The following is a 27,464-nucleotide window of genomic DNA, read 5'->3' as shown; positions in this document are numbered from 1 at the left end:
TTAAAGGTTGGTCCGTCAGTTAGCGACTAGGAAAATCGTACTTATGGGAGCAGACGCTTGAATATCAAATTAAATGTGACATGTAAGCACCATAGATGGAGATGCAGAGATGTTGTTATACAGAAATGGAAAATTCACAATAGGGAAATTGAAATCGTCACGCTTATCACACAGCTTGGTGGAAAGCTGTCCATGTTAGTTTCGTTGTAGTAAAAGTCGAGATAAGCGGCTAATATTGATGAGTCTGTCCTGTCTTTGATATCCAACTCTGGTGGGTATATAAGATGGACGTGGCCAATAAATTTCTTGTTATTTAGAGAAAAGATGCATATTAAAGCGAAATTAAACTAACGAATTTGCAATGTCTTTGTGACCTATTTTGATAAGCTCTTCAATAAATTCAGCTTCGTGTGGGAATGGTGTAGTATATTGTATTGAAATCGTGTTGTACAAGAGCTTTTGTCCATAACTGGAACAAACTCTGGTTGTCCAAGTCCTGTCATTGAAAAGTTTTTAAAGCCTGTTTAAACAAATATTGTAACAATGTCCCATTCAAGTTTTATCCATGTTTTAACCTGCAAACACGGAAGTTGTATCAAGTGACACTGATTCAAATGCGCCACTCTCTGCTAGCAAATGCTGTTCAATAAGGTCTTCAGATTTCGGGTTTTCCTGTATAAAATTGACTTCCTTGTCATACAACATACAAATGTAATTTGTATCTGTGACATTCCTATTATATTTCTTTTATAACAATCACATATTGTGCATTAAATTAAGGACCAATTAGCGCATGCTCAGAATCTACGATACACATTTATATATTCTGTCCCTTTTATGTAAAATAGACTGTTGTTTGCTATACTGCCGAAAGGTACAAGGAAGTGATATATCTTACCTTGGTGTAAGGTAGGTGGAACGTTATCAATATAGGGCATTTATAGATTGAGATAAGAGAATAGTTAGATATGCTACAGCTATACATCATAGTTGTAATGTAGTTATATCCGTGATAATTGTCTCTAATATATATGTGTAAGAAAAGCTTATTCGTGGGCCCGATTTACACACAAAAATGATAGAAAAGATAAGTGTTACTGATATCAAATATAGAAAACATTGAAAAATATATTCAAACAATTACCAAAAAAAAAAAAAAAAAAAAAAAACATTTTGTATTGTTGTTCATAGTTTGTATATCTATGTTTTATTTCCTGGCTTTATCAGCAATGCTTCTATTTTGGTAATGTGTGTTAACATTTCATTGTCATAGGACTTTTATCAAGAATAATAAGACACAATTTTAACTCATTCTTGCAATACAATTAAAGCGCCAAAACGCCATGTTTTCTACTACCTATGAAAAATCTCTTTTAAATTTACATATATGTAACTGAAAATAACGAGAATTAATACCGGTTAAAGCCTTTTTCAAACCGTTGTTTGTTTTTCTTCAATACATGCAGTTATATGTGGGGATTTCATACAACCTTTTCAAAAGAAGTATTGTATTCAGAGTTTGATATTCAGTGTAACATTGGGTAGAGAGTTATCTTAAAATATATGTAGAAATGGCAAAACAATTCTCCATTACAATGACTAAGTTACTTGAATTTTGTTATCAACGCAATTAACAAAATTAGCTGTGATCAGTTTTGCAAAATTGGTGAGAATATTGACTCATTGCTTGTTTTTAATGTGTAGATGGTACTCACAACTGTTCAAACGAAGGCGTCATTGCGTACACGATCGACATTGCAAAATTGTCGAGTTCAGTCAGGTATGACTTGATTTTGGTCGTTCAAATTGGAGATAAATATTTAAATTAGGGATTGGTAACATACAGATGTTGAAATAGGCTCTTCTCTGGGATAACCTTCTCACAAGCCATAAACGTCATGGTTTCCAAATAAAGAATTCGCTATGTATCAAATAAGATATATAACAGTTGGAATGTAAACAGAAGACAGATTTACACAGTTTAAATAGTGTGTCGAGGATGTCTAAATATGAAAATTTAGGTAACGTTGCTTCCTCACACTGAGGACAGTGATAGCTGATATAGAATAAACAGAAGCATCAATATCAAAACAGGAAGTTTCAAATTGATGAGGATAAAAATACATTAAACAGTTTTCTTTTCTCAAAACTTTCTTTTTCGTCAGCACTCCATCAAAATATGTAACATTAATCATCATATTGGCACAAGTTCTTGAAACTATAGGTTGACGAGGAGTGCTTGTTACGTTGCTTCTAAATGTCTATAAAAATGGTTCAAGTAGGAGCTTTTCGTTATTTAAGTTCTATTTAATTTCGCCAAAATGAGGTGACATCATAATATAAATGATAGAAGATATATAATGAAGTAATAGCAACAGTACGGATAAGTGAATTGTCAAATTTGCGAGACAATCTCTCCATTTATCAAGACACAAATATTATATAAGTTACATCACATACATAGAACATAAAACAAATACAGAGTTATAAATCTAAATCGAAAGTGGTGGTATAAATTTGGATGTCTCGATAATCCCTTCGAATTCGATGGACGCCGAATGCCCTTTATAACGGACAAGAAACCATCCCAAGTTGTTGTATGTAAGATGGTGATTGAAATATCAAAAATGTTTTATATCAATCTCAGTATGTTTTACACTCTAGACACTAAGCGTATATGTGATCGCAACGAAAACAATTGCACGTCACACTCCGAGGAAAGAAGTCTACCGGTACCTCTTGGCCACATTGGCTCAGTTTAGTTGTCTATCCCTTTATGTAATGTCAACAGCTATGGCCATCAAAGACGGACATAATAGGTTCTTGATAAACAAAACATTTAACCATAGTAATCGGATGTACTCGTTTGAATATAAATCACAAGTTGTTGCTTGTTCAGGATGTGGTTGTTATATCTTAAATTACCTCTTTCTAAATCAATGTTGAATATTTTTTTTATAATTTTCCACAGGCCAAATAAGGGAACGACCTTACATTGTGATGGGGAATATTTGCAAAGACCTGGTCACGGCATTAGTAATTCTGCCGATCACAGCTGGGAATTACCAAAGGCGACAAAATGGTTCCAGGTATTTCGACGGTACTATATCGTCTACAGTTTTCTTTCTCATCTTCCTTGCTGTCATCATCATATTTACGATCAGCAAGAATATTGATCACGACCAGGAAAAGCGTATGGGGGTAGTGTTCTTGTTACTAACGACAATCATGGTCTTGGGAGTGGCTGCATGTGTTACTCTCGGCTGCATCATCAAAAAGCATGGTCTAGCATTGGTAGTGTCGAAGAGGCGAGAGGGAAACATCACCAAGCTACAGATAATATTCCTCTGGATTTTCGGAATAGTGGCCGGCTTGCTTTCAATTAGTCTAATAGGACAGCAAAGTGTGTGTGAGGTTTACAATTCCATCATAGATGGAGGTAGATTTTTCTGGAATTCTAGATTGATTTTCAATTCAATAACGATGCTATTTTTATTTACTGAAATAATATTCATCAGTTATTTTGTTCAGTATAACCTTAGAAACTCTACCTTCATTCGTTACGTGTTGTTTATACTTTTGTCTGCCAATGTTTCAGTGTGGCTACATAGTGTTATCATAGACAACGAGCTTTTCCCTGACAATATCCTTGAGAAACAGTTCGGCAACAGTAGTAACATTCTATACTGTATTCAAAACGGTACGTTTGGAACTATTATCAACAAATTCAAAACAGTTTCTAATCCTTGTTTCTTAGAGTTCTGCTTACTATCTGTCACAATGCTTTTAGAGATGTGGTCTCCTACTACGACAGAAAACAGCTCTGAAGAGGAGGTACAGACATACCAGGAACTTAATCGATTGAGTTATTCTGTAAACGACCGATCAACGCTCTTGGAAATCTCTGTTGACAACGAAGACAGATCCTCTGGTGCAAGACCCGGTCGGACTATCCAGCAACTCGTCACGTTTTTTGTGACTGTAGTCATCGGTTTAGGTTTGGATGTTTCTTATTTAGTTTGTGTATGGTTTCCCAAAAATGCTGAGATACTTATGATGATGGAAAGGTATCATACTATCATTACTATCGCTATGATTGTGGCAAACTTTGTCGGATTTTACTGTTTAGTTCATTATTGTAAGCCGGACAGGGCAAATAAGCCCTTGAAAGTTAGTGAATATGTGTATCTGTCGTCTGTATTAGGGATCCTCATGATACACGTGTGTGAGATTGTCTCGGCTTATTACACACAAGGTCCTATCGCACAACTAAACTTGATTACATACATTCTCGGAATAGTACAGATTTATTTACAAGTTGTATTTCTGCTTCATGCTAACAGGTGTAAAATATCTAACATACAAACAAATGTTCATCTTCTTGATTGTGTACTGATATTCCTTATGGTTATCAACTTGAACATATGGATGAGTGATAGTTTCATTGTAGAACAATTTTCAGTTCTCAAAGACGTTGAAAAACAAATCCTCGGAGACATTGTAATGAACCTTTACTATCACGTTCTCCTACCAACTAGTATTTTCTTCAGGTTTTCATCTGCACTGGAGCTGTTTGCAACTTTTAAAATGTACAGTAAAAATTGTACACGTCATGTCTTACACTGCCGTTGAATGATTTTTTTGGTGCTGTTGTAACTGTACAAAGTTTAGCCTCTTTTCCAACTGCATTTGTCTTTGTGTATATATACTTTACTTCAGTATGTCTTTGTTGACAATAAATAATAACCACTCACGTCCTCCATATTGAAATAAATTGAAATAGGTTTTGTAGTATTACTTTCCATGTAAGTACGCTTTGATGCATAATATACGAGACTGTAGAATAATTTTCCAGTACAAAGTGCAATTCCGTGTTGATGATCGTTGTTTCGTTCTATCACTTCTCTTTGATTTATGGGTCTCGATTTTGAAATTCGGGGTTTTTTTTTAGTTGCCTTCTAAATGTAAAATTTTAGGCCCTCGGCATCGCATGATGTAATTAATTATTTGGCTGTTCTGTATCTAATTCAGAATTTGTATTTAAAGGTAGCATTCAATCGTGCCTCTTTTGTATGTGTTGGTTTCTTTAAATGAACACAATAAAATTGAGCCAGCATTTCAAAAATAGCACTTTTATTTATGGAAAACAAGACAATAAATAACAACACATGAGAGGCATTATAAAGCTTGACCCGGAGCCCGGATCGGAAAGGATTTCTTCACGACAAGGACATTATCCTTTCTTTTTCAGAAGGTACAGTCCTGCTCCAGCCAATGCGAGAGCTGAAAGTTACAAAATATTAAATTTAGATAAAAAATACATTGAGTTTTAATGATAATGCAAAAATCTTAAATATCGGTAACTAGATATCTTTTTTTTCGACAAAACATTAAGTGTTTCAGTAAATGCTCATAGTAAACACTTTTGATCAATAGGAGCCAAATATATCTCAAATCCAGTTCTACTGATTTCTGAACCATGTAGAAATAACCAAAAAAATAAATCAGGTATTGATATCAAACTTACGTATTTTCCTTAGTAATAATTCATTATGATATATATACAAAATTTAAAATATCATCCACTGTATTAAATCAATTTCAATTGTTTATTTCATTCTGTTTTTTCGGAATGCTACCATAATAACAAATTACTTTTCTTATCATTTAGAAAAGGATCAGTAAAAAAATTAAAAAAGATAAATATTTAGATAATGTTATATAAATACAAAATGAACAGGTCGATTAAGTACAAAATTACAGTGTACTTACGTTGCCAATTCTTTTTGACGAATTCTCCTCCTCTAGCTACAAGATAGTCCAGGGTTTCTGGAATACCAGGTCGAGGGTCGACATAGTAAGGATCAAATCCTCCGGAAAATCCCACCGCACTTTCCCCATATCCGTGGTACGGTAGGGGCATCACTGGAGGGTGCTGAATACCTGGAGCTCCCACTTTAGGACCATTATTTCCATAACCGTTGAAACCCTTTCCTCCAAACTTGTGAAGTATAGTTTTTTTAGGACCATGAAACGATGGGGCTGGTTGGTGAGGCTGGTACTGGAAAAAGTTTCCAGCTAATTGGATGTTATTAGGATAAAGTCCTACAGCACCATGTCGGTGTAATGACGGTTCGTCGTGCCAAAACGGTTTCGCCGGAAGTGCTTTGTTCCCGCCATTACCATAACCATCGCCTAAAACTGCCATGCATAGACAGGCAAATAGTCCGATAGCCAAAAAGACCTTCATATCGTTGTAGTGATATGAATAGTGTTTAGAAATAAAATGGCGAAGTGGGATTACTAGTTAGTGGAGCTATGAGCCAGATAATTCTGCTGATAATGACATTGCAGAAGATATATTTATAAGAATTTCCTAGATCGACCTGACCAATGAAATTCTCCGTGTACAGGAATAGTACAGGTGATTCATGACTTCAACGGAAGTCCAGACTATGCGTGTTAATGACGCATTTTCAGTAACTGTCGGAAATGCACCTGCCTGGCTACATCAACTTTTGCAATTTTCTATTTACGTAATCCTCTTTGTATCGAGTTAGGTAACCATGACAACCGCTTTACCTGTACATTGTAATCCATCTTTTCAACATTGAAATAAGAAGAAAAACTATTTTTTAAATCAATGTTGTAGTGTATAAAAATTGCACTGTGACCATTAAAGCTAACGATGCTTTGGTTAATTGGTGGAAGGTGTGTATTAGTATGTAGTAAGTTCTCACGCCAAGTTACCGCATACATACATATACATATCCTTAGGCAGGTCAGATTTGATGAGAGCGACGAACAGATCAGTCATTTGTCCACGATCGGTTTCCAGCCCAAGTTCATAGATATACGTTTATCATCCTAGTCCAATGACTTGATTTTCCGTAGGAGGTCTTACACATATACATCACGAAGCTATTACGTAACTGCTTACATGACGTCACCTTTCCAATCGTCTTTTTCAGAAGAATGCTGCTTCATTAAGCAGTGTTCATTCGTCAACTATCTTCGATGAGTAGTTAATCGAAACTTAGAACCAATCTCCTGTGAAATGTTGGATCATTTTAGCTTGTTGGCATCATACAATTTGATTTTTATTCTTGATCTGATTTACATGTATATCTTAATTGAAACTAACTACCTTAAATATTATGTATCTTCGCGGATTTTATCTAATAAACTTTCAGAGGTCCTAGATAGAACGGAAGAACATAAACACACACGCGTATACAATCGGAGGATTTGTTTTAAAGACCGAACAAGGTACTTTGCAGTCATCATGTGTTTACCTTTGTCGCCATTGATCACGATGAATATGGTATAATTATCATATTTTTCCACGAAAGAGTTTTTAACAGTATAATACATAATAATAAACGTGTATTTGACCAATTTATTCTTTTCAAATCTTCAAAACTTCAACAGTGGAAATTGCTAGTGCTTTTTAATTTGACAAATACAATAAGTAAATATGCCTTGTCATTGTATTTTCTCCCTTTCTTCTATATTTCATGCATTATATGACCAGGGATAATGTGATTATGAAGATCTCATTCGAAGTAACTCAATGACCCGTGACAGGTTTTTGATTAAGTACTTTTAGTATAATCATTCTGCAAATTATCGTTCACTCCAGAGAAAGTTACCTTCAACTGAGATACGGGTTCAGTGAAAGTGAAAATGGATTTTACATCTTGTTCATGATATTCAATAATATGAAATATTGTGATTTCAATCTGTTTTATGATTCAGCTGAACGGCAATAAAGACTTCCTGTATTCTTATCTTCCTAGCATTTAATTTCATTTAAAAGCGTGCTTTTACATTTTAAATGCAATTATATTTATAATTTTACTTCCTTTATATAATTCTTTGCGCGGAAATTATTATACACCAATGACATGCATATATTTCATGTAAAGATTTCTGATGAAATTTACTTCATGTCATCTTTTTTCTTGATAAACCACTTTCGCTAAATTTATATGGAATGATTGACATCTTAGAAAACAAAATAAATATTGTATATATTTTATACACACATCAGTATGATCATACCTTGTTATTTCGATTTTATACATGTGTTCTCATGTATTCCTCAGAAATATGGGGGTTTAAAAATATTATAGAAAAAATCCACGTGTAATTTTGTAAAAACATACTTAATGTTAAAAAAGCACAGCTAACTTCTTTGTTTATGGTGAACTCGTCAAGAGAGAACACGTACTTTATGTATTGGAGAAGAATTTCACTATTCATTTAATTGCCAAAATGAATCAGTAAAATATGCAAAAAACGAAATGCGTAAATACCATTTCACTTTTCCAAGTCAAATTAAAATGCAAGGTTTGTATGATATATTCAACGTAAAAAATATCACAAAAAAATGTAGATTTATTGAAAAACTTGATAACTTATTGAGTTAATTTGTGTACCCTGTTGTGCCCCTTTTCATTGTAATTATGCAAAAGTGAATTATCATTCTTTACAGAAGATATCGTAATTTTGTACTTATTATCGAACGCCATGTATCATGTTAACTAAATGTATGTGACGTGTGTCAGAGAGTAATTGAATAAAACCTAAAAAATCCTTGTGTTTTTGTCTGTTATTAAGTGTAAGCCATTCTTGATATACAGTTGAGAAAATGAATAATTACAAAGACGAATAAAAACTTCTTGCAATAAGAATTGACTTCTGTGAAGACTGGGTATGTCTTTACTGAGCGTCGAACCCATCAGCCTTTGTAATGATGACGTGTTGTTAACCGCTTATATCATTTGAAATAAAAATAAGATTTAATAGATCACTCTAAAATACGTATCTAAATGTATTTAAAATGTTTTTATCGACAAATGTTTTACATATAACATATAGATTCAATAGACATTTGGTTTTACTCTATAGATGTAGTGAAATTCTATTTTATTTGCTAATACATAAGCGATAATTGCCAGCTGTCATATATTTTGAAAGCATGAGTGCTCGTGGAAAATCCCGAATTTTACTCTTTTCAACGTATTTGTTGAGTTTTGTCGGTATTGTATTATCCTTATATGCTTATTATGTGGAGACATCTGCAGAAAAGGACAAGTCATTCAAGGCCATGTGTGATTTCAGCGAAAGTGTCAGCTGTTCTAAAGTGTTCACGTCCAGGTAAGTTTGACTCGTCTGATTCACCTGGACAACGCGGGACAGGTAAAACGTAACGTTATGCACTAAGATAAGCTATAGTATTATACTATGCAGTTGGTGACATTGAGTCAGTCGTCTGACGTCATTCGCAGATTGATAAGTACAGATGACCGTACTACAGATACGGTCATTGACACTGCAAATTACATACCATACCTACACATCAGGATACATGTATTATCAGATCGGGAAAAACATACTCCCATTGGGGTATGGATTTGTTACCAGAAATAGCCAAAATAATTTAAACAGTAACTTTTGCATCGTATTATTAAAAGTCGAATTAATTTATGAGACCATAAAAAGTTATCTCGAAAAAATGTTAAATGATAGTGCTGGCTATTAAGAAACTACTAAAATGATGGCTGTAGTAACTGTACATGTGCTGTATTTATAATTACATAATAGGAGAGTGCTTTTGGAAGTACTACGGCTGTCTTGAGTACGGCTTTAGCTACATCAGTGAGTGTAAATTTAGAAGTGTAGAACATAAATATAAATTGTACAATTACATACTTGAGCTCTATAATTCAATATTATCATTAACATATTTACTGGTTTTACATCTAGAATAGAAAAGGCAATCTTAAACTAGTAGAAGATTTAAGCAGGGGCCTGGAAAAATATCTTAAACCACTAGGCACAGGACTAGTGAGCTGAAAAAATTTACTCATCCAAATTCAGCTATGAAATGGCAACTTAATCAACGGAGATGTGACTTTTTTCTATTTTTATTTTAAGACTTAGTGAAAAATTATGCAGTGATGACTGCTTTGGGTCAGACATTGTGTGCGACTTAGGCCTAGGCGTAGTGTTTGTTTATATCCTACTGACTTGGTGCTTTTAAATACAGACCAGTACATGTTGGTACCGCCCGAGAGCGAATATTTGACATCATGGGAGTTCCGGTGTAATCAAAAGTTAGAATGCAGACTGGAAGTACTGTAAACACATTTCTTTGTTTAAAATTTTCTTTACATTTTATTGAAATTTAAGTTGTAACATTAATATCATTGGAAAAAAGTACTCGTCCGACGGACGACTGACAGAGATAAATCTGGTTGTCCGAGACAATTTTCACTCGTCCATGACGACCGGATGAGTGCTTTTCCGGACCCCTGTTAAGTATTTTTTTACATATACTGGTTTTACATCTACTGTAAAAGCCTTTTAGCAGATGAGGAAATAGATTTTAGAAATGAGTACAATGCAGAATAAATAAAAGTATAGAGGTATAGAGATTGGGAGAAGAGGGATAGATAGAAATATGAGTTAACTGTTCTGATATTCCTATCAAATAACTATAACTATACTTTTTGAAGGTGACTTGTGACCTGGGTCTTGTACTTTTATAATTGTCAGTGATGTTTGGGGCCCTTATATTTGAGTTCTGGGTATACTTTTTCTGTGGGACTTATTCAAATTTTGAAAACACATTTTATCTTTTTTTAACTTGACTCATCAAGAGTTTGGAAATAATGCTTTTGACTCAACAGGAAAAAATCCTTAAAGAAATGCTGAGCTTATTGTTGGTACATGAAGCACATTAGTGCCATTAGCAATCCATCAATGTTGTTCCACCAATTTATCTATTATTTCTTACAAAAAAATCAAATCACTAGTACATGAAAAAATGTTTGTTTGGTTGCCCACCATCAAGAATTACAGATGAATATGGTTAAAGTAAACACAAGCTGAATTCTTTGTAGAAAGAGTTTTATCAAATCAACCAGTTAGATAGATGCTTATATTAGATCTACAATATTTGGGCTTCCGTATGTATACATAGATAAGCCCTGTATCTGTGGCCAACTCATCTGCAATCAACAAGCAGCATCTGTATAAAATGCCTGCGTATTTATATTTCACTTAATTATGTTATCTATTTTCTTAGAAATACCTAACAAATGCAGAGCTCATAATATACATGTCATATTTTTTTCAGGTATGGGAGAGGCTTTGGACTTCTCCAGTATATTGTAGGACATGAGAGTCCCCTGAACCAACCCAACAGTGTTTTTGGTGTGATGTTCTACCTCATACAGATTGTCTGTGGTATGTCCAATCGAACTTTTAAGGCCTTGGAGTTCACACATTCTATATGCTTTCTGAATAATCTATTTGGCTTATGAATGACAAATGCAAATCCTTTGATATGATTTGAGTAAAATGTAAGTTTTGAAATAGTTCTGCAAAGGTAAGTTAGTCCAAATTTTTGTGATATTCTATCAACATTTTATAGAATAGGAGGTTTATCAACTAAACTCTGATATAAAAAGTCGCTAGAACTACAGAATAATTCAGACATAGATAACAACAATAGCAAGTTTACTTTTTTAATACTGATATGAAATAATATTAATACATGTATGAATCACTAATCAATACTACTTGTATGAATCACTAATTAATATATGTATGAATTACTTATTTATAAATTTGTGAATTACTAATGATATATGTATGATCAAGTTTATAGCAGCAGATTCATGTTGCCTCAAACAAGGTGCTTTACATTTTATTAAATTCCAGATTTCCCTGATGAAAACTGGTTCTTCATTATTTTAGTTATGGTTATCTCCCTTTCCCACATACCCATCAATCATTCAGGGTAGATATCTTAAGTTTGCTCTTTGTTTAATATAATCCTGTCTTCCTGTCTTGTTTCTGGGAAACATAAATTTAATTTTTTTTCTAGTACATTATTGAAAGATGGGAAAATTTGACACTGCAGAAGTCATGTATTATTTTACAATTCTTTCTTTCAGTCTTTTATTGTTTCCCCATTCTCAGATTTTCAACAAAATATTTCTGACTGCAAGAGTGAAATGCATCATTTTTTTCTGATCTTTTCACTTACTTTTTGTCAGTTTAATAAATCTACAACATGTTTGCAAATAGCTTGCACAAATGTATATTTTGAAATAAAGGTAGAATAAAGTTTAATTAATTTTTCTCATAACGTAAGAACACAGGTTTTTTTTTTCTAGTTTTATCCTTTGATCCTTTAAATTCTAATGTAGTATTCATAATTTTCCACATTTGAAAAGAAGAATTTGCTCAGGCAAAATGTCAACTAACCAATTCTTTAAGGAAGAAATATGTTGGTCTGCTGTTAAACCATTCAAGATATACACATCTCTGTATTTTTATCTAGGTCACCTTTACCTACATCTTTCAGTCAGATGAAAGTAATGAAAATATACCTGAAATGTCTACTGACACAGAGACACAAGGGTTTAAAAATATAAAAAAAATCATAGCTCAAACTCAAAATGATATAATATCTTAACCTATTACTCAATTAATTTCCATTTCAGCCTCGAGTGTCCTGCCTTTGCTGACGAATATACAAGTTGTAACAGGTGTGATGGCAAACTTTGGTTCAGTCTACCTCGCCTACATTCTCTACTTTATCCTGGACGACTTCTGTGTCGTTTGTGTTTCTACATACATCGTCAATGCTTTCATATTATGGTGTGCAGTGATGAAATGGAAAGCATACAGCTCAACACAAAAATCAAAGAAAAAGTCCAAACAGAGCTAGTGATGGTCGACAATCAAAAACAACAGACAAGGAATCAAGCTCATAACATTTGTTAGTATGACTGTGTGATTTACAGCTCATGAAAAGCCTATACATTTGGTTTTAGCCTTCTTTGGCTCCAATCCATAAAACTACAAAACCCCACATTAAACCCTCAGATAACATTATTTTTATGAAGTACTTTGCTGATACCTTTGTAATGATATTTTATTGGATATTTCAGTAACAATGGAAATCACCTAATGTTAGCTTAAGTGAAAGAAATGTGAATAATTTACTAATTCTATCTAGTTTTTCACTCAACAACTATAGAATGTGTTTGTGAATGAATTTATATTTCCCCTAAAGTTGTGATGGGATTGCCTACATATTCTCATATGATGTTAATTTCATTTTAGGTTGCACTTTTATCTTTCTCAGATAAAAGCTATGCAAACATTTGACAAAATTTACTGTATTTTTCTACTTTTTCTGCAGATTTGAATTTTAATGAAATAGTCCATTTATTGCTTGACCTATTTCTGGAGTGATCATTTTACATTATCTATTTTGGCTGTCTCCTCTAAAGAATTCATGTTAAAGAATAAAATTGGTAATCTCATTATGAATGGATTTAACTCGTAGTTAAGCTTTTTTCGCAGAATAATTCAAACCAAGGTCTTAACCATAATTAACTCATTACAATTACAAAAATGATAATTTCTAATACAAATATATGAAGTTTGAGTGTATAAAAAGGATTTGAGATGTTCACATTATTCTGATTCTCATTAATGTGAGCACCTTGAGCCCAGGAAATGTTATTACATTTAAATTTGATATAAATGTTCTAGAAAGGATTTTTATTGTAAAACAAGTTAAAGCTTTGTTTGCTTAAGACATATTATTTAATTAAGTAAAGACACTAAACATTTTCTTTATCAGGAGGGAAATTTAATAGTTTAAAGAGGTAAGGACACTGTATGAATATTTTCTTTATCAGGATAATAGTTTTAAAGGGATATTTTAAGAAACGTTTTCAAATACAAATGTGTTAGTTGCTTGTAGTGGTGAGTTGCTGGATGCAATTTTTGTCCTGTCACAAATATTAAAAATCATAGGAAAATATGACCATAAGTGTTGAATGAGATGATAAGGTCAGTATAAATATTGTGATACTCATTGTGATTAGTTGATGATATTACCAAGTATTGATATATATTGCATGGAATGCAAGTATTTATTGGTATGCAATAACAGAATTGAAAAAATCGAATATTTATAGAACAGACTGTTTTTCAAGTACACCATGTGTGATGACTGAATTCTGGCTTTCTTTCACATTGTGAACAATTGAGATTATGTCTTAATTATTAAGTTAATTATTATATATACCTAAAATTAGGTTGTAGTAAAAACAGCTGTTTATAATTTCATGATTAGAACCTATTTTATTATGGGATTTTTGGTAGTTTCTTCGATTTTCATTATTTTTTGCTTTCTTATTTTGCTCTTTTTCTAATAATTTTTATTTATCTTTTCATTCATCATTTTATTTTTGTCAGGGCCTTACTTAAAATTCCATAGCAATCCTTGATGTAGTGACAGAGGATTTAAAACACTGAAGTGGTCAGAAAATTCTCACAATGATCAGAAATGGCAAATATACTGTATGCTGGTACCAGTGACTCAAAGCCTGGATAGGGTTTACCAGTGGTTAGTGAGAAGTTTTCATTGGTGCCAATGGAATGACAAGACTTTAAAAGCAAAATTGCTAGTCAATTAATATCAGTCTGACCTGTCTCAACAAATATACACCTGTGAAATGATGAATGAATGTTCCCAATTTCTATAGTAATTCCTATTTGATTGCTTTCACTGTCCATTGGTCATCTCTAGGCAAACTTTGACCAACTGGAGTTTGATGACCATGGATGTTTTATTTTGCGTTTTACTCTATCCCTGTCTAGAATGTATTGTTTCCAACACGAAAAAGTAAATGTGCTGCTATTAATCAAATGAGCCTAAATACAGTTAGGTTTGTACATTTTATGTAGTGCACATATAATAAGTTTATTTATACAATCAACTTTCTTTTGAGTTTTTTAAAGTGTAACAAATTCTAAGTCTTTATACTTCTGAATGAATTTTTCTATTCATGCCATTTTCAAAAGAAATGATATTTCAAACCCACCGAAAAACCAAGGCATTGTCGTCCAAGTACAGTCTATGATAAGACAGCAATTTAACATAATGAGTTAATGTGGTGCCAATAATGTTTCATTGGTATTTACAGAAGATGAAGAGACATGCACCATTGACATAGTTTTTTGTAATTTTAAAGCATCTCTTTACAACTTTGTCCCATATTTATGAACAAATGAAAGTCCCTTTATAGTTTAATGTTATGATGAAAGATACTTAGTCTGCATGTTAGAGTTTTACATTCGTCAATGATTATGTAGACATGTCAGTAAATATTATGTAAACATAATTGTAAGATAATGTACATTCCTACTGTGGAAATTTGTTTACCTCTAATCTTTACTATTAATAATGATGTGCCGTTGGAGTCTTACTCGAATCTCAATTAAATGATGCCATTCTTGTCATTCATTGGTGAATGCCTTTTGTACAAATTGGTTGAAAAGGTTGTACATGAGTTTCCATTTCATGTCAGTTATGAAACAAATCTTTATGTAATTGACTTTTTGTAAAAATCTATAACATGAAATGAAAACGAATTTTATATCTGTTTTTTATCACAATTTTTAGTTTAAAAAAAAGACTCATAGTTCACAGATTGGCATGAGGATGTATAATTTTATTTCTTATTTTTTTCTCTCTATCAATTAATTAAAACAAGTACCATAATGGTAAATCTTACAGTGTCTTTTAAACCTGTACAATGTTTAACATACTGTAAATTTGCAAGCTGTACAAAAAATTTCAAACAATTCGTGTGAATCTGAATACTTGAGGTGAACGATTTATGTGTTTTTTTGAGAGACATATCAGTTTTAATTGACCAAGACAAAGCTTGAATATAATTCAGAATAGTTATATGTACTTTTTTTGTATAATCATAATATTTATACAGTATTACACTAGGAGTGGAACGTTTAACGTTGAATTAAACTAACTAACAATTATATGATTAAACATGCAGAGAATCTTGACATATTGAGACTTTATATAATAATAACAGTATTTGTGGTTACACAAAACTTCTTGTAAATGGGATCGCAGTTTAAACCATCCCTAATAAAGTATTTATTAGAAATGTCATTTTTGTGAGAGATTCAATGCCATGGGATCGCGAAATATCACTTATTATTAGTCAATGGAAGATGATCCATCAATCAAACAGCATTATTCAGGGACGTATATATACCCTAACGTTATACGTCCATGAAATAAAAATTAATGTTTATTTGTCACTGCAATTACATGTGTATGATTTAATGATATTATTTCATTAGAGGATTCATCTACAGACCATACTGGGTTTGGTTTGTAAAGTGCCTTTAATTCTTCAGCATTAGCTGAAAAATGGTTTTATTTTCATCCATTTAACAGCTCACAAAGTGACTAGAAGATGTGTATGAGATAACCGTTTAACCATGTACGTGCATATAGATTCCTTAATATTTATTTTTGTTAAAATTCACATTTTGTTTTCAGAACTTCTTCCTTTTTGTTTTATATTTTACTGACATACTTGGTGTGGCTCTAATATTTCACTTTTTTGTGCTTTGTTACAATCCTTAGGTCCTCGCTTCACTTATTGAAGATATATGTTATCAAGTAGTAACATTCGGCTGTCAAAGATAGTTTTGTTAATTTTTGTTTGTTTTGGTAGTATATTCCTTGAAATCATCGATATACAGAATCATTATGATGCATGGGTTTATTGAACCTCTCTTTCTAATAAATTTAGGATTTCCTATTTGAGTCTTTCCTTTTCCCATTTTTGTGTAACAGCAATAAATTCATTTGTACAAGAACATAAGTAAAATTCCCCTAACCCGCACAGAAACAATTGTTAACTTCTATAAAGATTGCATATATGTTAAATTATAATTGCAGATCATACACATAATCTGGTCGCTGTATTCTTGATTATTTTCAAATTCCATTTCAATTAAACATTGTTGAATTATATTATTGTCTTTATTTATAACTCATTTATAGACGTCGTTAACAGTACTTTCATTGCTCCATATCGCACGCTTCTATTGACAAAAACGCACACTTTGAATAGATAAAGTTTGATACAAGTGTCCTTCAATTTTTGTGACCGAAGAAACCCTTTTGTCTTCGAGACATCACTGTATCAAACAACCTGGATCTGTTGGTCAGCAATAAATACTAATAATAACACGTCAACGCTGTTTCTAATTACAATCCGGAAGTTTAAGTCTATGATTTATATTTTATCGTTTTCGTCCTTTATTGTGTGTCAACTCTTTGTTCCACCGTCATATTCAATAGCACCAATATTAGAGAATAATATATGGAGATATTTGACACGTGACTCGCTGAGCTGAAATATTTCTAAGTTTGGTTTACCTTGACGAATTTCAAGACGTATTGATGGAATTTCTTGAAATCTACAAATCACCTTTATGGATCCACATCGCCTTGGGTAAAGACAGTTACATTTAGATCTGAAGCTTGTTGGAATGATGGATGGTCAAACGGACAGGGTCGTCAATCCGGGTTTATACCTGATAAATAACGACAGTATCGACTGTGCAATCCGTGATTCTTGCTGCAATTACTCTTAGTCAAGATTTTACCAGGAGTGGTAATTTTGTGTTCAATACTTCTGACAGCCAATCGTAAATTGATCAAAATCAATCCCTTTAAACGCTGTATTAATGCATAATATATTTACAGTAGTTGTTAATAATCTGCATTTTGTTTTAAAAGTAGAAAAATTGGAATTACCTTGATTTAATCTTACCCACTTCCTGATATAAAGGAACTTGATACAAGATGATGAGCGATTTCCTCGATTATGCAAATTATCATCCATGACTCCATCGTACAAATTTTGATTTCAAGTGAGAACATTAACAAAGATTTTTTTTTTTGCATTTGAGACATCTAATTGCATCACTGCAAAGAAATGGAATATTTCCCAATGAGGTCCTGGTGACGATCATGAAAATTGTACATGTTGCGACATGTTTACAACATTATTTGGGAAAGCAGGAATGTCGCTATCTAGAAATAGGAAAACTCACACGAAGGAAATTGACATCATCCCACTTAGTGGACAGGTTAGTTCGAAGCTATCGTTGGTAAAAAGATGGATATTAGCGCCTGATAGCGGCTGACACGTCCTTGATATCCAGATTTGGTTGCTATATACCTGTAATACCATAGAGAATTAAAACAGTCTTGTTGATGAAAGCCAACAAATGAATTATCATGACATGGAATTAAACTACTTGTATGTCCGATGTACAGTGCTGATCCGGTTCTATGGTATACACTTCTTCATGTCATGGAATGGATGACAGCAGGAAAATATTAAAGCATTCTGTCGACATGTGTCTTCGATACTGCAGGGGTGACGATAATTATCGCTCTATGCCCCCTCTTTGCTGGTCTACAGCAGATTTCAGAAGGGAAAAACTGACCAATTACAAATTGATACTTTTCTTTGAAAAATTCAAATGAGCGATTCCCAACCTCAAAGCCAGTACAAAATATCGTTATGTGGCCTCGGGATTCGTTTGACGTACATGTCTTTTTGTCTCATCCGTAAGGTGATGCACATAGAACATTCGATTCTGCCATGGACTGGTTCAGGGGTGGGCGATAGTAAGGTAACCCCCTGGAGTACCGACATTTAGAGCAAAATTATAACATAGTCTGTCGGTGATGGTTTAACATCACTCTAGCAGAGCTGGAATTCTACTTCAGGTGCCACTTAAAATCTCAAATTTAGTTTTTTTTTAACTTTTCTCTTTCCAAGCTTCGGTTTTACGCATCTGATTATATATTTAACGAAATTCTTGTAATTGATGTATGTTTTATTGCCTTGCACTGAAAAACGTGTAAATGTTACATCAATAAATAATACGGTAGATAATTCTTAAGCAATCAAATTAGAAATGAAATTACGTACACAACCTGGTGGTATGCAAGAATTATACGAAGAGAAATTGGTTCTATCATTGGTACGCGAGAGCGGTCACAGTATTGGATACGTCGGTCAAGGGAACACTGTTTGTCTTGAAAATCTACTGTGTTTTATTAATAAAAATTGGAATATCTTACTAAAATATCCTATATCTTCATAGGTATATGTAACATTGACATTTTTACGATAATAAGTAAATATTTCTACAATTTGTTCTGTTTTGAAAATTTATTTCTAACTCTGTATGCTATATGATGTGATTCCTGGAACACAGGATCAGTTCTCTCTCTAACCCTCTGTACCCAATCTTTGATCACGGGATTCGATTCGTAAAGATCTTCCTCCCAACACGTGACCAGCTGCATCATCTCAGTAACACAAAGTAGATCGGCAACTGAAATCTCGTTCCCGCACAAGAATGGCTTATTGTCCTTAAGAAAGTAAGAGGCCAGACTAGAAACAGCTTTCCGCACCTGGTTTCTTTCTTCCTCAACAAGGTGCCACTGTATTGGAGCTTTGTTGAGTATCGGCAAACTCATCTGTAAAATTTAATACAAAGTAATTCGTTTATTATGATAGTTTCTACCACAATAGGTTGGTGTTATTCAACTCTCATTCTAACTCTTGTATAAACATCTATGTTATACCACACGTGGCTTAACAATTTCGCATGTTCCGATTGACTGACAGAATGAACTTTGACCAGATTGGCGCCTCACGCACTCACAGAAATTCAAATGCGGAATAAAATAGTTCTACAACATTCTTGTTATCATCTAACTTTCATAAATATTTCTATCGTATCATGGACTTGAAAATACTATGGTTTTTAATTTTTTTGTTATCAGTTGAAATTAATCAAAATATGTCTAAAACAAATCTGGAAGTGGCATTTTACTTCAGATAATATTATTGCGCTACAACCAAAGTTCGTAAACAGTCAATAATGTTTTTTTTTTTTATTTATATTATGTAGTTACAAAATCCGCAAGCTTTAGCTAATTGTGTAACCTCAATAGATGTTCTGATCGTCATGCTGCTATTTGGGTCTGTTTTCCTTGATAGACGACCAGAGAAAGATAAGAGACCCTTAGGGCATGTATCTCTCACCTGATTTAGTTCGCTGAAATTGTTTCATCTTAACTCAATAAAAACATTAGAAGATTTATATCTATTAACTCTATTGTGACGCAACCCTCCTGCCACTTTGCAAAGGACGAGTCCAACCAAATTTTTAAAAAAAATCCAATCTTTCTTACCCGTGGAGTATGATTCCTAATAAAAAAAAAAGGTTCTATTTTTCCTACCAGACACCGCATCTCCCGCCTCAGGGGACCAAGACTCCCCATTTATACAACAATGAAGTCTCATTCACTCAAAAATGCAAAATGTGTTCATTTTCCTCAAGGATGCTTGAATTTGGTCAAAATTCGCTCAGCCTTTCATGATAGCACATAGTACAGAGTTGTAGGAAAAGTTGACGGACGGACGACGGACGCTGCGATATGTTATAAGATGGCTTTTTCCATCGAGTCAGGTGAGCGAAAACGTATATTGGCACCGATGGTAAATGGTGAGCATTTTTGTTCAGCAGGTATCAGTTACAAATATAACATTTTTATCCGATATGTCACATGAAACATCGTTTGATCCCCAAGGGTGATAATTGCGTTAGTGTATTGGAATTCATATGAGAAAGATCAAATCGACCTCGCTAAAGGTCAGTAGAGACATCATTGATATCATTACGTAATGAATTTATTACACATACATCCCTGTCCAGATCTTACTGCTTATCACAACTTGTTAATTCCTAAAAATCTGAAGTAGTAGTTATGGTGACACAGTTATGTAAGTTAAAGGTTAACCGTAAGGATTATAATTTTTTTTTTAAATGATACAAACCTCCCTTCCTTTTATAGATAAAACACCTCGCCACAACTGCAACAGTTTTTATCAACTGGTTTTACTAATGTTCCACTGTAAGGGCTCTTAAATAGATACTTACGAGTTCCAAATATAATGTACAACTGTATCTAGTATTCAAGTGATGCCAGTTCATGGATTCGTCAACTCTGGCCTGCGCTTTGAGATCACTGCGTGGATACCAGTGGTCAGGCACATTGTATTTAATGGCTAGGTATTTCAGGATAGCAACACTATAATGAAACAAATGTTCAATGGCCAATTATATAATTCTGCGGTAATGAGAGAAAATTTTGTTTGTTTGTTCAATATTAAAAGCATGCAGTAGCAGGAGAGAAAAAGTGATAGTGTAACTTATTAGAATAAATACATTTCATCGTCTTAATACAATACTGTCTGTACCACAACATCGTGATATGTTGATAAACTACAAAAATACCTCACAAATTGTGATAACCTACCAAAAAACCTAACCTAACAATATTGAAATGCAACAAAATCAATATTACAATATCGTGATAACCTATAAAATAACTAATATCTTCGCGACATGCTTCAAATATCATCGCTATTGACTGTAATCACCTCTGTGTACTGATACTAGCGAGTATTTTGTGCACGCTGTGCATGACATCTGCATGAAGGCGTATCATTGTTCTTTACGCTATACTCACCTCTCTGTGAGTATGAATCCGTCATCATCTATAACAAGTACCTGACAGAGAGGGGTGATCTTTCGGAACCAGTCAGTGTATTGTTCATCTGTAAAATTACATCATAAATTAGAGGACGCCGCCGAAACGAGCAGAAATCAGCGCAGAGACAGCTTCTGATACAGAAGTTTATCTGTCATTTCTAACTTATCCTAAAGATTTTCCATAACATGAAATATATACATCAGCTGGAGTTTTGAAGACGTTATTTTGAAACAACTCTATCAACAAGTTATTGTCCTACATTTCCACACGACTTCAGTCCTATGGGAGATTTGTTAACGAACTTAATATTATCCACATGCATACATTTGAAGACAATCACAAGAGTATTGTGGCATGTCAAGTTATTTATCATGAAGTAATTTTGATCCTGTATTTGGATAAGATATATTACATATAAGCATACATTATATTGAATATGATACGTCATTGTTTAATACAAGAACATCAACCTTGGTGTATTTACCTGGACAGACAATCAGTATTACACAGGTAGTAATGAGAGAATATGACATACTTTGATCTAAAATATCTTGTTTAATCTATATTTCATAAAGGAGAAAAATATATACTATATACGATATCTAATAAAACATAAAAACGGTTAAACAACAAACAAAAACCAACATGTCAACATAAACATAATCAAAACTCTAAGTCAATCATTCACTTAGTTTTTCTTTTGGTAGATATTTAAGGACGAAGCTGACTATGCTTTTCGTTTTAAAAAAAATCATTAAAATATGTAACACATTACCCGTCATGCCAATCTTGCTATTATCTACAAAAGTTTGTGACGTATTGTCCTATTTTTACCTGATTAAGTTTTAGTTGGTCCACTCTTCACAGTTATATAACAGCAGTGACAGAGAGTGTGTCAAGTTATATCAAGATTTATCGGTACCAGGGACACAACATGACGCAGTTCATACCGTAACATTTTGATCAGGTCGTATACAGGTACAACGATGAGCTGACTGGTATAAAGTCTATTTTATTTCTCAGCTCAGGTAACGTTGTTCAACACATGATCTATCGTACCACACATCGATTTTAACTTCAAACTTATGGCATTTAACTTATATATATATAAGAGAGTTTGTGAGACATTACTACATATCCTATATTTCATAATCATATTATCTACTTTTATGTATGGGTAATTGTTTTTTTAACTAAAGCCTAAGAATAATTTTTTACATATTACAAACATGTATTGACACATCCTTACACACTAACACAGGCAATGATACACATTTTTATGAATATATAGATACAAACATGGATGCATGCGTGCATCCTCATATACATGCATGCAAACACACATTCATATGCAGGCACGTACACATACCTGCATACGTACATACATGTACTCACATGCATACTTACACACATACATACCCACACTCACTTATATAAACATATACACAAACACACATACATATGTATCCACTAAAATATAGAACACATATCTGTTATATATTGAGAGTATAATTATGATACAAAGAAACATACATATAAACATACATACAAACTTTATACTTACACAAAAACATATGCACATGTGCACGCATGAATTCACCTAGGTACACACGAAAGCACGCATGCTTATACATAGGAACATACATTCATAACACATAACCCAATTTATTGAGAGTACATGCTGGTAAGTTCAAACTCTCCGCACATTACTTATAGGATACATATAAACATATGATTGATAAAAAGCATAAGTAGAATACATTTTCCTTTTTTTTTTGTCTATAATAGATAAAATAATTTAGCATGAATAAAAATAGTGTTGACTTGAATAGATTTTTGAAAGTCAGATGTTTTACCAAATAAAATAATATATTTTTTAATTTCAAGAGAATGGTTGGTTTTTATGTGTATCCATCTGCATATGTCCTGCCAGAAGTTTTTTGTCATTTGACAATCATAAAAAAAGGTGTTCAATGGTTTCTTTGGTTTCTTTGGATAAATCACATTGTGTAATTCTAATTATTTTTAGATAATGATTAAGTGGAAGTATTCTAGAAATAAGTCTAAAAATAAACTATGGAATACTGCTGTCTTTTGTATTTTTGAAAGAGAAAGCAAACATTCCAACTGATATTTGAACAGGATTGGTAAATAAATATTTGTCTATTGTTGTGTTAGTGTTTTTGCGGTTAATGAGAGTATTGTATATGTCCTTTTTATTTCTATTTCTTAATATCACATTAATGTGGAAAAGGTATATCATTATCTCTCATAAATGTTCTGATTGATTCATAAATACTTATATAATGTAGACAGTTTCCAGTAGTTCTATCATATTTCTTTTTAAAGTTACCATAGCTTAAAAACCATCCTCTTGAACCAAATCTCCACCAAAAACTACATTTTGTAAATACCAGTCAAAAAAATTATAGAATTCTCACCAATATTAAAATTTCTGTTGTACCAAATTGGTGGTTTTAAAAGATAATCATAACTTTTAATATCTATCATTTCTTAGAATTTAATCCATGCTTTAAAAACATCTCTCCAGAACATATCTTGTGTCTGAATATCTTAAATGTATACATTCTGCTATCTTGTTTTTAGATCATATGTTTCTTCCAACAAGTTTGACCTTTCACTGTCTTTGGAAAGGAGGTATCAGATTATCAGTTATCATTTTCAGATCATATATACTATTCTGTAAATCAATCAATTTGAGCCCACCCTCACAATAATCATGAATAATTGTTGAGCGTTTTATTCGATCAATTGGGGTTTTCCAAATGAAATTAATGATTTTTTTTTGTTCAGAGATTGTGTGAACTCCTTACTTGGAGAAGGTAGAGATGTAAACAACTGGTTCATTTTTGCAATGCTAAGTGATTTAACAACAGTTATTCTCCCAATAGGTTTTATAATTTTTTTAGACCATTGTTGTAGCTCGCTATTTATAACAGTAATTGTTTTATTGAAATCTAAATGAACCATGTCTTCTAAATTAAGGTAAATTTGATTGTATGAGATTGTATAAACTCCTTACTAGGAGAAGGTAGAGATGTAAACAACTGGTTCATTTTTGCAATGCTAAGTGATTTAACAACAGTTATTCTCCCGATAGGTTTTTTAAAAAAAAATGGACCATTGTTGTAGCTCGCTATTTATAAAAGTAATTGTTTTATTGAAATCTAAATGAACCATGTCTTCCAAATTAAGGTAAATTTGATTGTTCCCCATTTCAGTTTCCATCTATGATGGTATACTTCAGCACTAAACGTTTTACTCCCTATCCAAATAACATTTCTTTTTACTGTATTTACTTTCAGCCCAGATACTTTAGTATATTTAGTGTTATGTTTATAGCCTCTATGAATGAAGATTTCGAGCCATTTAAAATAAGTGTAATCAGCAGACTGTGATAGCCTGTGTTTTTTATCATTTAATCGTATGCCTTTAAAGTTTTTTTTATTATTTTTAACCATAGTGGCTAGTATTTCAGCTACTGAAAGAAATAGGTGAGATAAAACAGGGTCCTCTCGTCTACAACCTCATTTTATGTCAACAAAGTTAGATAAAAAGCCATTCTATATGATAACAGAAGAAGTATTTGTATTAAAAACTTGAATCTTTATCCTGATACTAGTTCCAAAGTTGAATAAAATTAATACTTTAGTTACAAAGTCCCAGGACACGGAATCAAATGCTTTTTCAAAAGCGATGACAATAAGTTGTCCAGGAATATTATATTGTTCTGTATAGTTCATTACGTCTTAAGTTAACATTGTATTTTCACTAATGTATCTTCCACTAAAAAAACCCCCTGTTTTTAGAAATTATAGAATCAAGGACTGATTTTAATTTGTAAGTTATACTAAGAGGGGTAATAGATTTGTAAATATTGTCCTGATTTATTACCTTTTGGAATACATATTATGATGCCCTGTTTTTATGTAACAGATAGGTAACCATTTCTATATCCTTCATCAAGAGATCTTATAATAAAATGTTTTAGGTCTTGCCAAAAAAATAATTTTAGATTCAGAAGTATACCCATATGATTCTGGTGATTAATTATTTTTCCTATTTTTAGAGCAAATAGTTCTTCATTTTCTTTCAAATCTCCTTCAATGTTATTTGTTTGATAGTCACTAAGTATGTTAAGTTCAAAATCTTTAAGAAATTCGTCCAAGTCTACATCCTCAATATTTTCAGAGTGTTTTGAGTATAGATCTTTATAAAATAATTCAATTTCCTTCAATATTTTGTCCTCACTAGTGATAAGTTCCCCATTATTGTTTTCAACATAGTAAATAGTTTTAATTATATAGTTTTTTTTTTATACAAGACTACAGGAAAAAAATACTTATCTTTTCTCCTTGTTCAATAAATTTTGCTCTTGATCTTATCATGTTTCATTTTAACTTTTCTTTTCTAATATTTTCTGACTCATTTTTTTTTTTTTTTTTTTTTTTTTTGAAGTTCTTTAATATCTATTACCTTTTCACAATGGCATATTTTTTGGTCATTTTTTTCTAATGAAGGTTTTGAAATATGTCATCAAATGACATTTAAGAGAAAAAAACTAGAAAAAATATTTTAGTTTGATAATTATTGCAATAGTTATTAATTTGATTCCCCACTCGTCCCCCCTATAACAACTGAACAGCCTCGAGCTGACCTTAGATTAATGTCATGTCATTACCGCATGACCTCAAACTGGCACTCCTCCTTTAAGAAATGCTAGCGAACGTTATACTTACGTTAGATAATCTTATGAATTTAGCAGAACAAACACACAGATACATAACAGATCAATCACTAATAACATTCGAACTAGATATAAATAATTTTGAAAATGGTTGCGGATTATGGAAATTATATGACACTCAATATTTAAACAAGATAAAACAGAAAATTACTGACACTAAATAACATTACGCATCACCGAGGTACAACCAAAACATAACAAATATATATATCTGATAATGATCTAGACTTGACAAAAAGTGATCAGCTCTTTTTATAAACTCTAGAGATTAAAGGATTGATGCAAATTGTATTTTGGACAGTTCTGCATTTCGTAACATGAATGGGTTGTAAGCGCACGCTTTCAGTGTATTATTGTATAATTCTTTATTACAGTTTTGCCAGTGAAATATATAAATATCTCATTGATAGTCTTACTTTTCACTATTGAAAAATAACACTTTTGCAAATTTACCCCAATGAAAAGAGAGAACACAAATCATCATATAAAACCGACAAATCATAAAGCCCGGTTCAAAAACAGAAAACTAAAAACCTTAAGAGGTTGTTTACCAGTAATACGACCTTCTACTCCAAGTAAACTTTCATTTCCATATGGAAATCAGCAAACAGTGCAAATCAAATTACCTTATAAAAGATCACACCAAATCAGCAACTGAACATCTAGAAAGCAGAGTTATATATATAAAACAAATTCACATTGAATGTTTTTGTTTGTGTTTGTGTGTGTGTGTGTGTGTGTGTGTGTGTGTGTGTGTGTGTGTGTGTGTGAGAGAGAGAGAGAGAGAGAGAGAGAGAGAGAGAGAGAGAGAGAGAGAGAGAGAGAGAGAGAGAGAGAGAGAGAGAGTGTGTGTGTGTGTGTGTGTGTGTGTGTATGTTTTTAAATACACCGCACACTGCAAAGTCATAATGAGTGAGTAGTGTAGCAAGCTTCGTCCTTTATCTTTTAATGATTTGAGTTTTAAAACGAAAAGTACAATCCGCTTCGTTCTTAAATAACTGCCAAAAATATGCCAGTAATAGATAGAATATTTAATAGTGTCTTCAGTAATAACAAATATATTTTTCTCGTGTGTCTAATATTTTATATCCTTTACTCGTGCTGCCCATTAATGTTCCATCATCATTTCGTTGGCAATTGATATGTTCCCCTCAATGCCTTGCTCAGCAGCCAGTTGCACCACCTAGT

The 27,464-nt window shown here is 32.6% G+C and overlaps 4 protein-coding genes across 4 annotated transcripts; 2 read left to right on the top strand and 2 right to left on the bottom strand.

Annotated features, from left to right (window-relative positions):
- Positions 1-3,000: 3,000 nt before the first annotated feature.
- LOC132548069 (uncharacterized) lies at positions 3,001-4,632 on the top strand. Its single transcript, XM_060211894.1, has one exon. The coding sequence runs from the start codon at positions 3,001-3,003 to the stop codon at positions 4,630-4,632; it is 1,632 nt and encodes a 543-aa protein (XP_060067877.1).
- Positions 4,633-5,233: 601 nt separating this feature from the next.
- On the bottom strand, positions 5,234-6,250 carry LOC132548068 (uncharacterized). The gene is made up of 2 exons (XM_060211893.1): positions 5,773-6,250; positions 5,234-5,283 (listed from the first exon to the last, which is right to left on the bottom strand). Exons 1-2 carry the CDS (start codon positions 6,248-6,250, stop codon positions 5,234-5,236), a joined length of 528 nt encoding a protein of 175 aa, XP_060067876.1.
- Positions 6,251-8,983: 2,733 nt separating this feature from the next.
- LOC132548050 (vitamin K epoxide reductase complex subunit 1-like protein 1) lies at positions 8,984-16,891 on the top strand. Its single transcript, XM_060211873.1, has 3 exons — positions 8,984-9,162; positions 11,147-11,256; positions 12,522-16,891. The coding sequence occupies exons 1-3, from the start codon at positions 8,984-8,986 to the stop codon at positions 12,746-12,748; spliced, it is 516 nt and encodes a 171-aa protein (XP_060067856.1). The 3' UTR covers positions 12,749-16,891.
- A 2,208-nt stretch (positions 16,892-19,099) lies between these two features.
- On the bottom strand, positions 19,100-21,830 carry LOC132548067 (glutathione S-transferase theta-3-like; the record flags this gene model as incomplete). The annotated part of the gene is made up of 4 exons (XM_060211891.1): positions 21,776-21,830; positions 21,485-21,572; positions 20,893-21,043; positions 19,100-19,423 (listed from the first exon to the last, which is right to left on the bottom strand). Coding segments are annotated over exons 1-4 (618 nt in total), but the record flags the coding sequence as incomplete, so codon positions are not given.
- Positions 21,831-27,464: the final 5,634 nt, after the last annotated feature.

Source organism: Ylistrum balloti, unplaced genomic scaffold, assembly GCF_031769215.1.
Source record: "Ylistrum balloti isolate Yb309-2 unplaced genomic scaffold, AGI_CSIRO_Ybal_v1 Utg370000, whole genome shotgun sequence".
Classification (NCBI taxonomy): domain Eukaryota; kingdom Metazoa; phylum Mollusca; class Bivalvia; order Pectinida; family Pectinidae; genus Ylistrum; species Ylistrum balloti.
The sequence above is the reverse complement of the archived record's forward strand: the minus strand, read 5'-3'. Positions and strand labels throughout refer to the sequence as shown.

Excerpts from the sequence above, each read along its gene's own strand:
- LOC132548069 (XM_060211894.1), top strand. The coding sequence starts at position 3,001 with ATGGGGAATATTTGCAAAGACCTGGTCACGGCATTAGTAATTCTGCCG.
- LOC132548068 (XM_060211893.1), bottom strand. The coding sequence starts at position 6,250 with ATGAAGGTCTTTTTGGCTATCGGACTATTTGCCTGTCTATGCATGGCA. Across the intron at positions 5,284-5,772 it reads CGTCAAAAAGAATTGGCAAC|CTCTCGCATTGGCTGGAGCA; the intron begins GTAAGTACACTG and ends TGTAACTTTCAG.
- LOC132548050 (XM_060211873.1), top strand. The coding sequence starts at position 8,984 with ATGAGTGCTCGTGGAAAATCCCGAATTTTACTCTTTTCAACGTATTTG. Across the intron at positions 9,163-11,146 it reads TCTAAAGTGTTCACGTCCAG|GTATGGGAGAGGCTTTGGAC; the intron begins GTAAGTTTGACT and ends TATTTTTTTCAG. Across the intron at positions 11,257-12,521 it reads CCTCATACAGATTGTCTGTG|CCTCGAGTGTCCTGCCTTTG; the intron begins GTATGTCCAATC and ends TTTCCATTTCAG.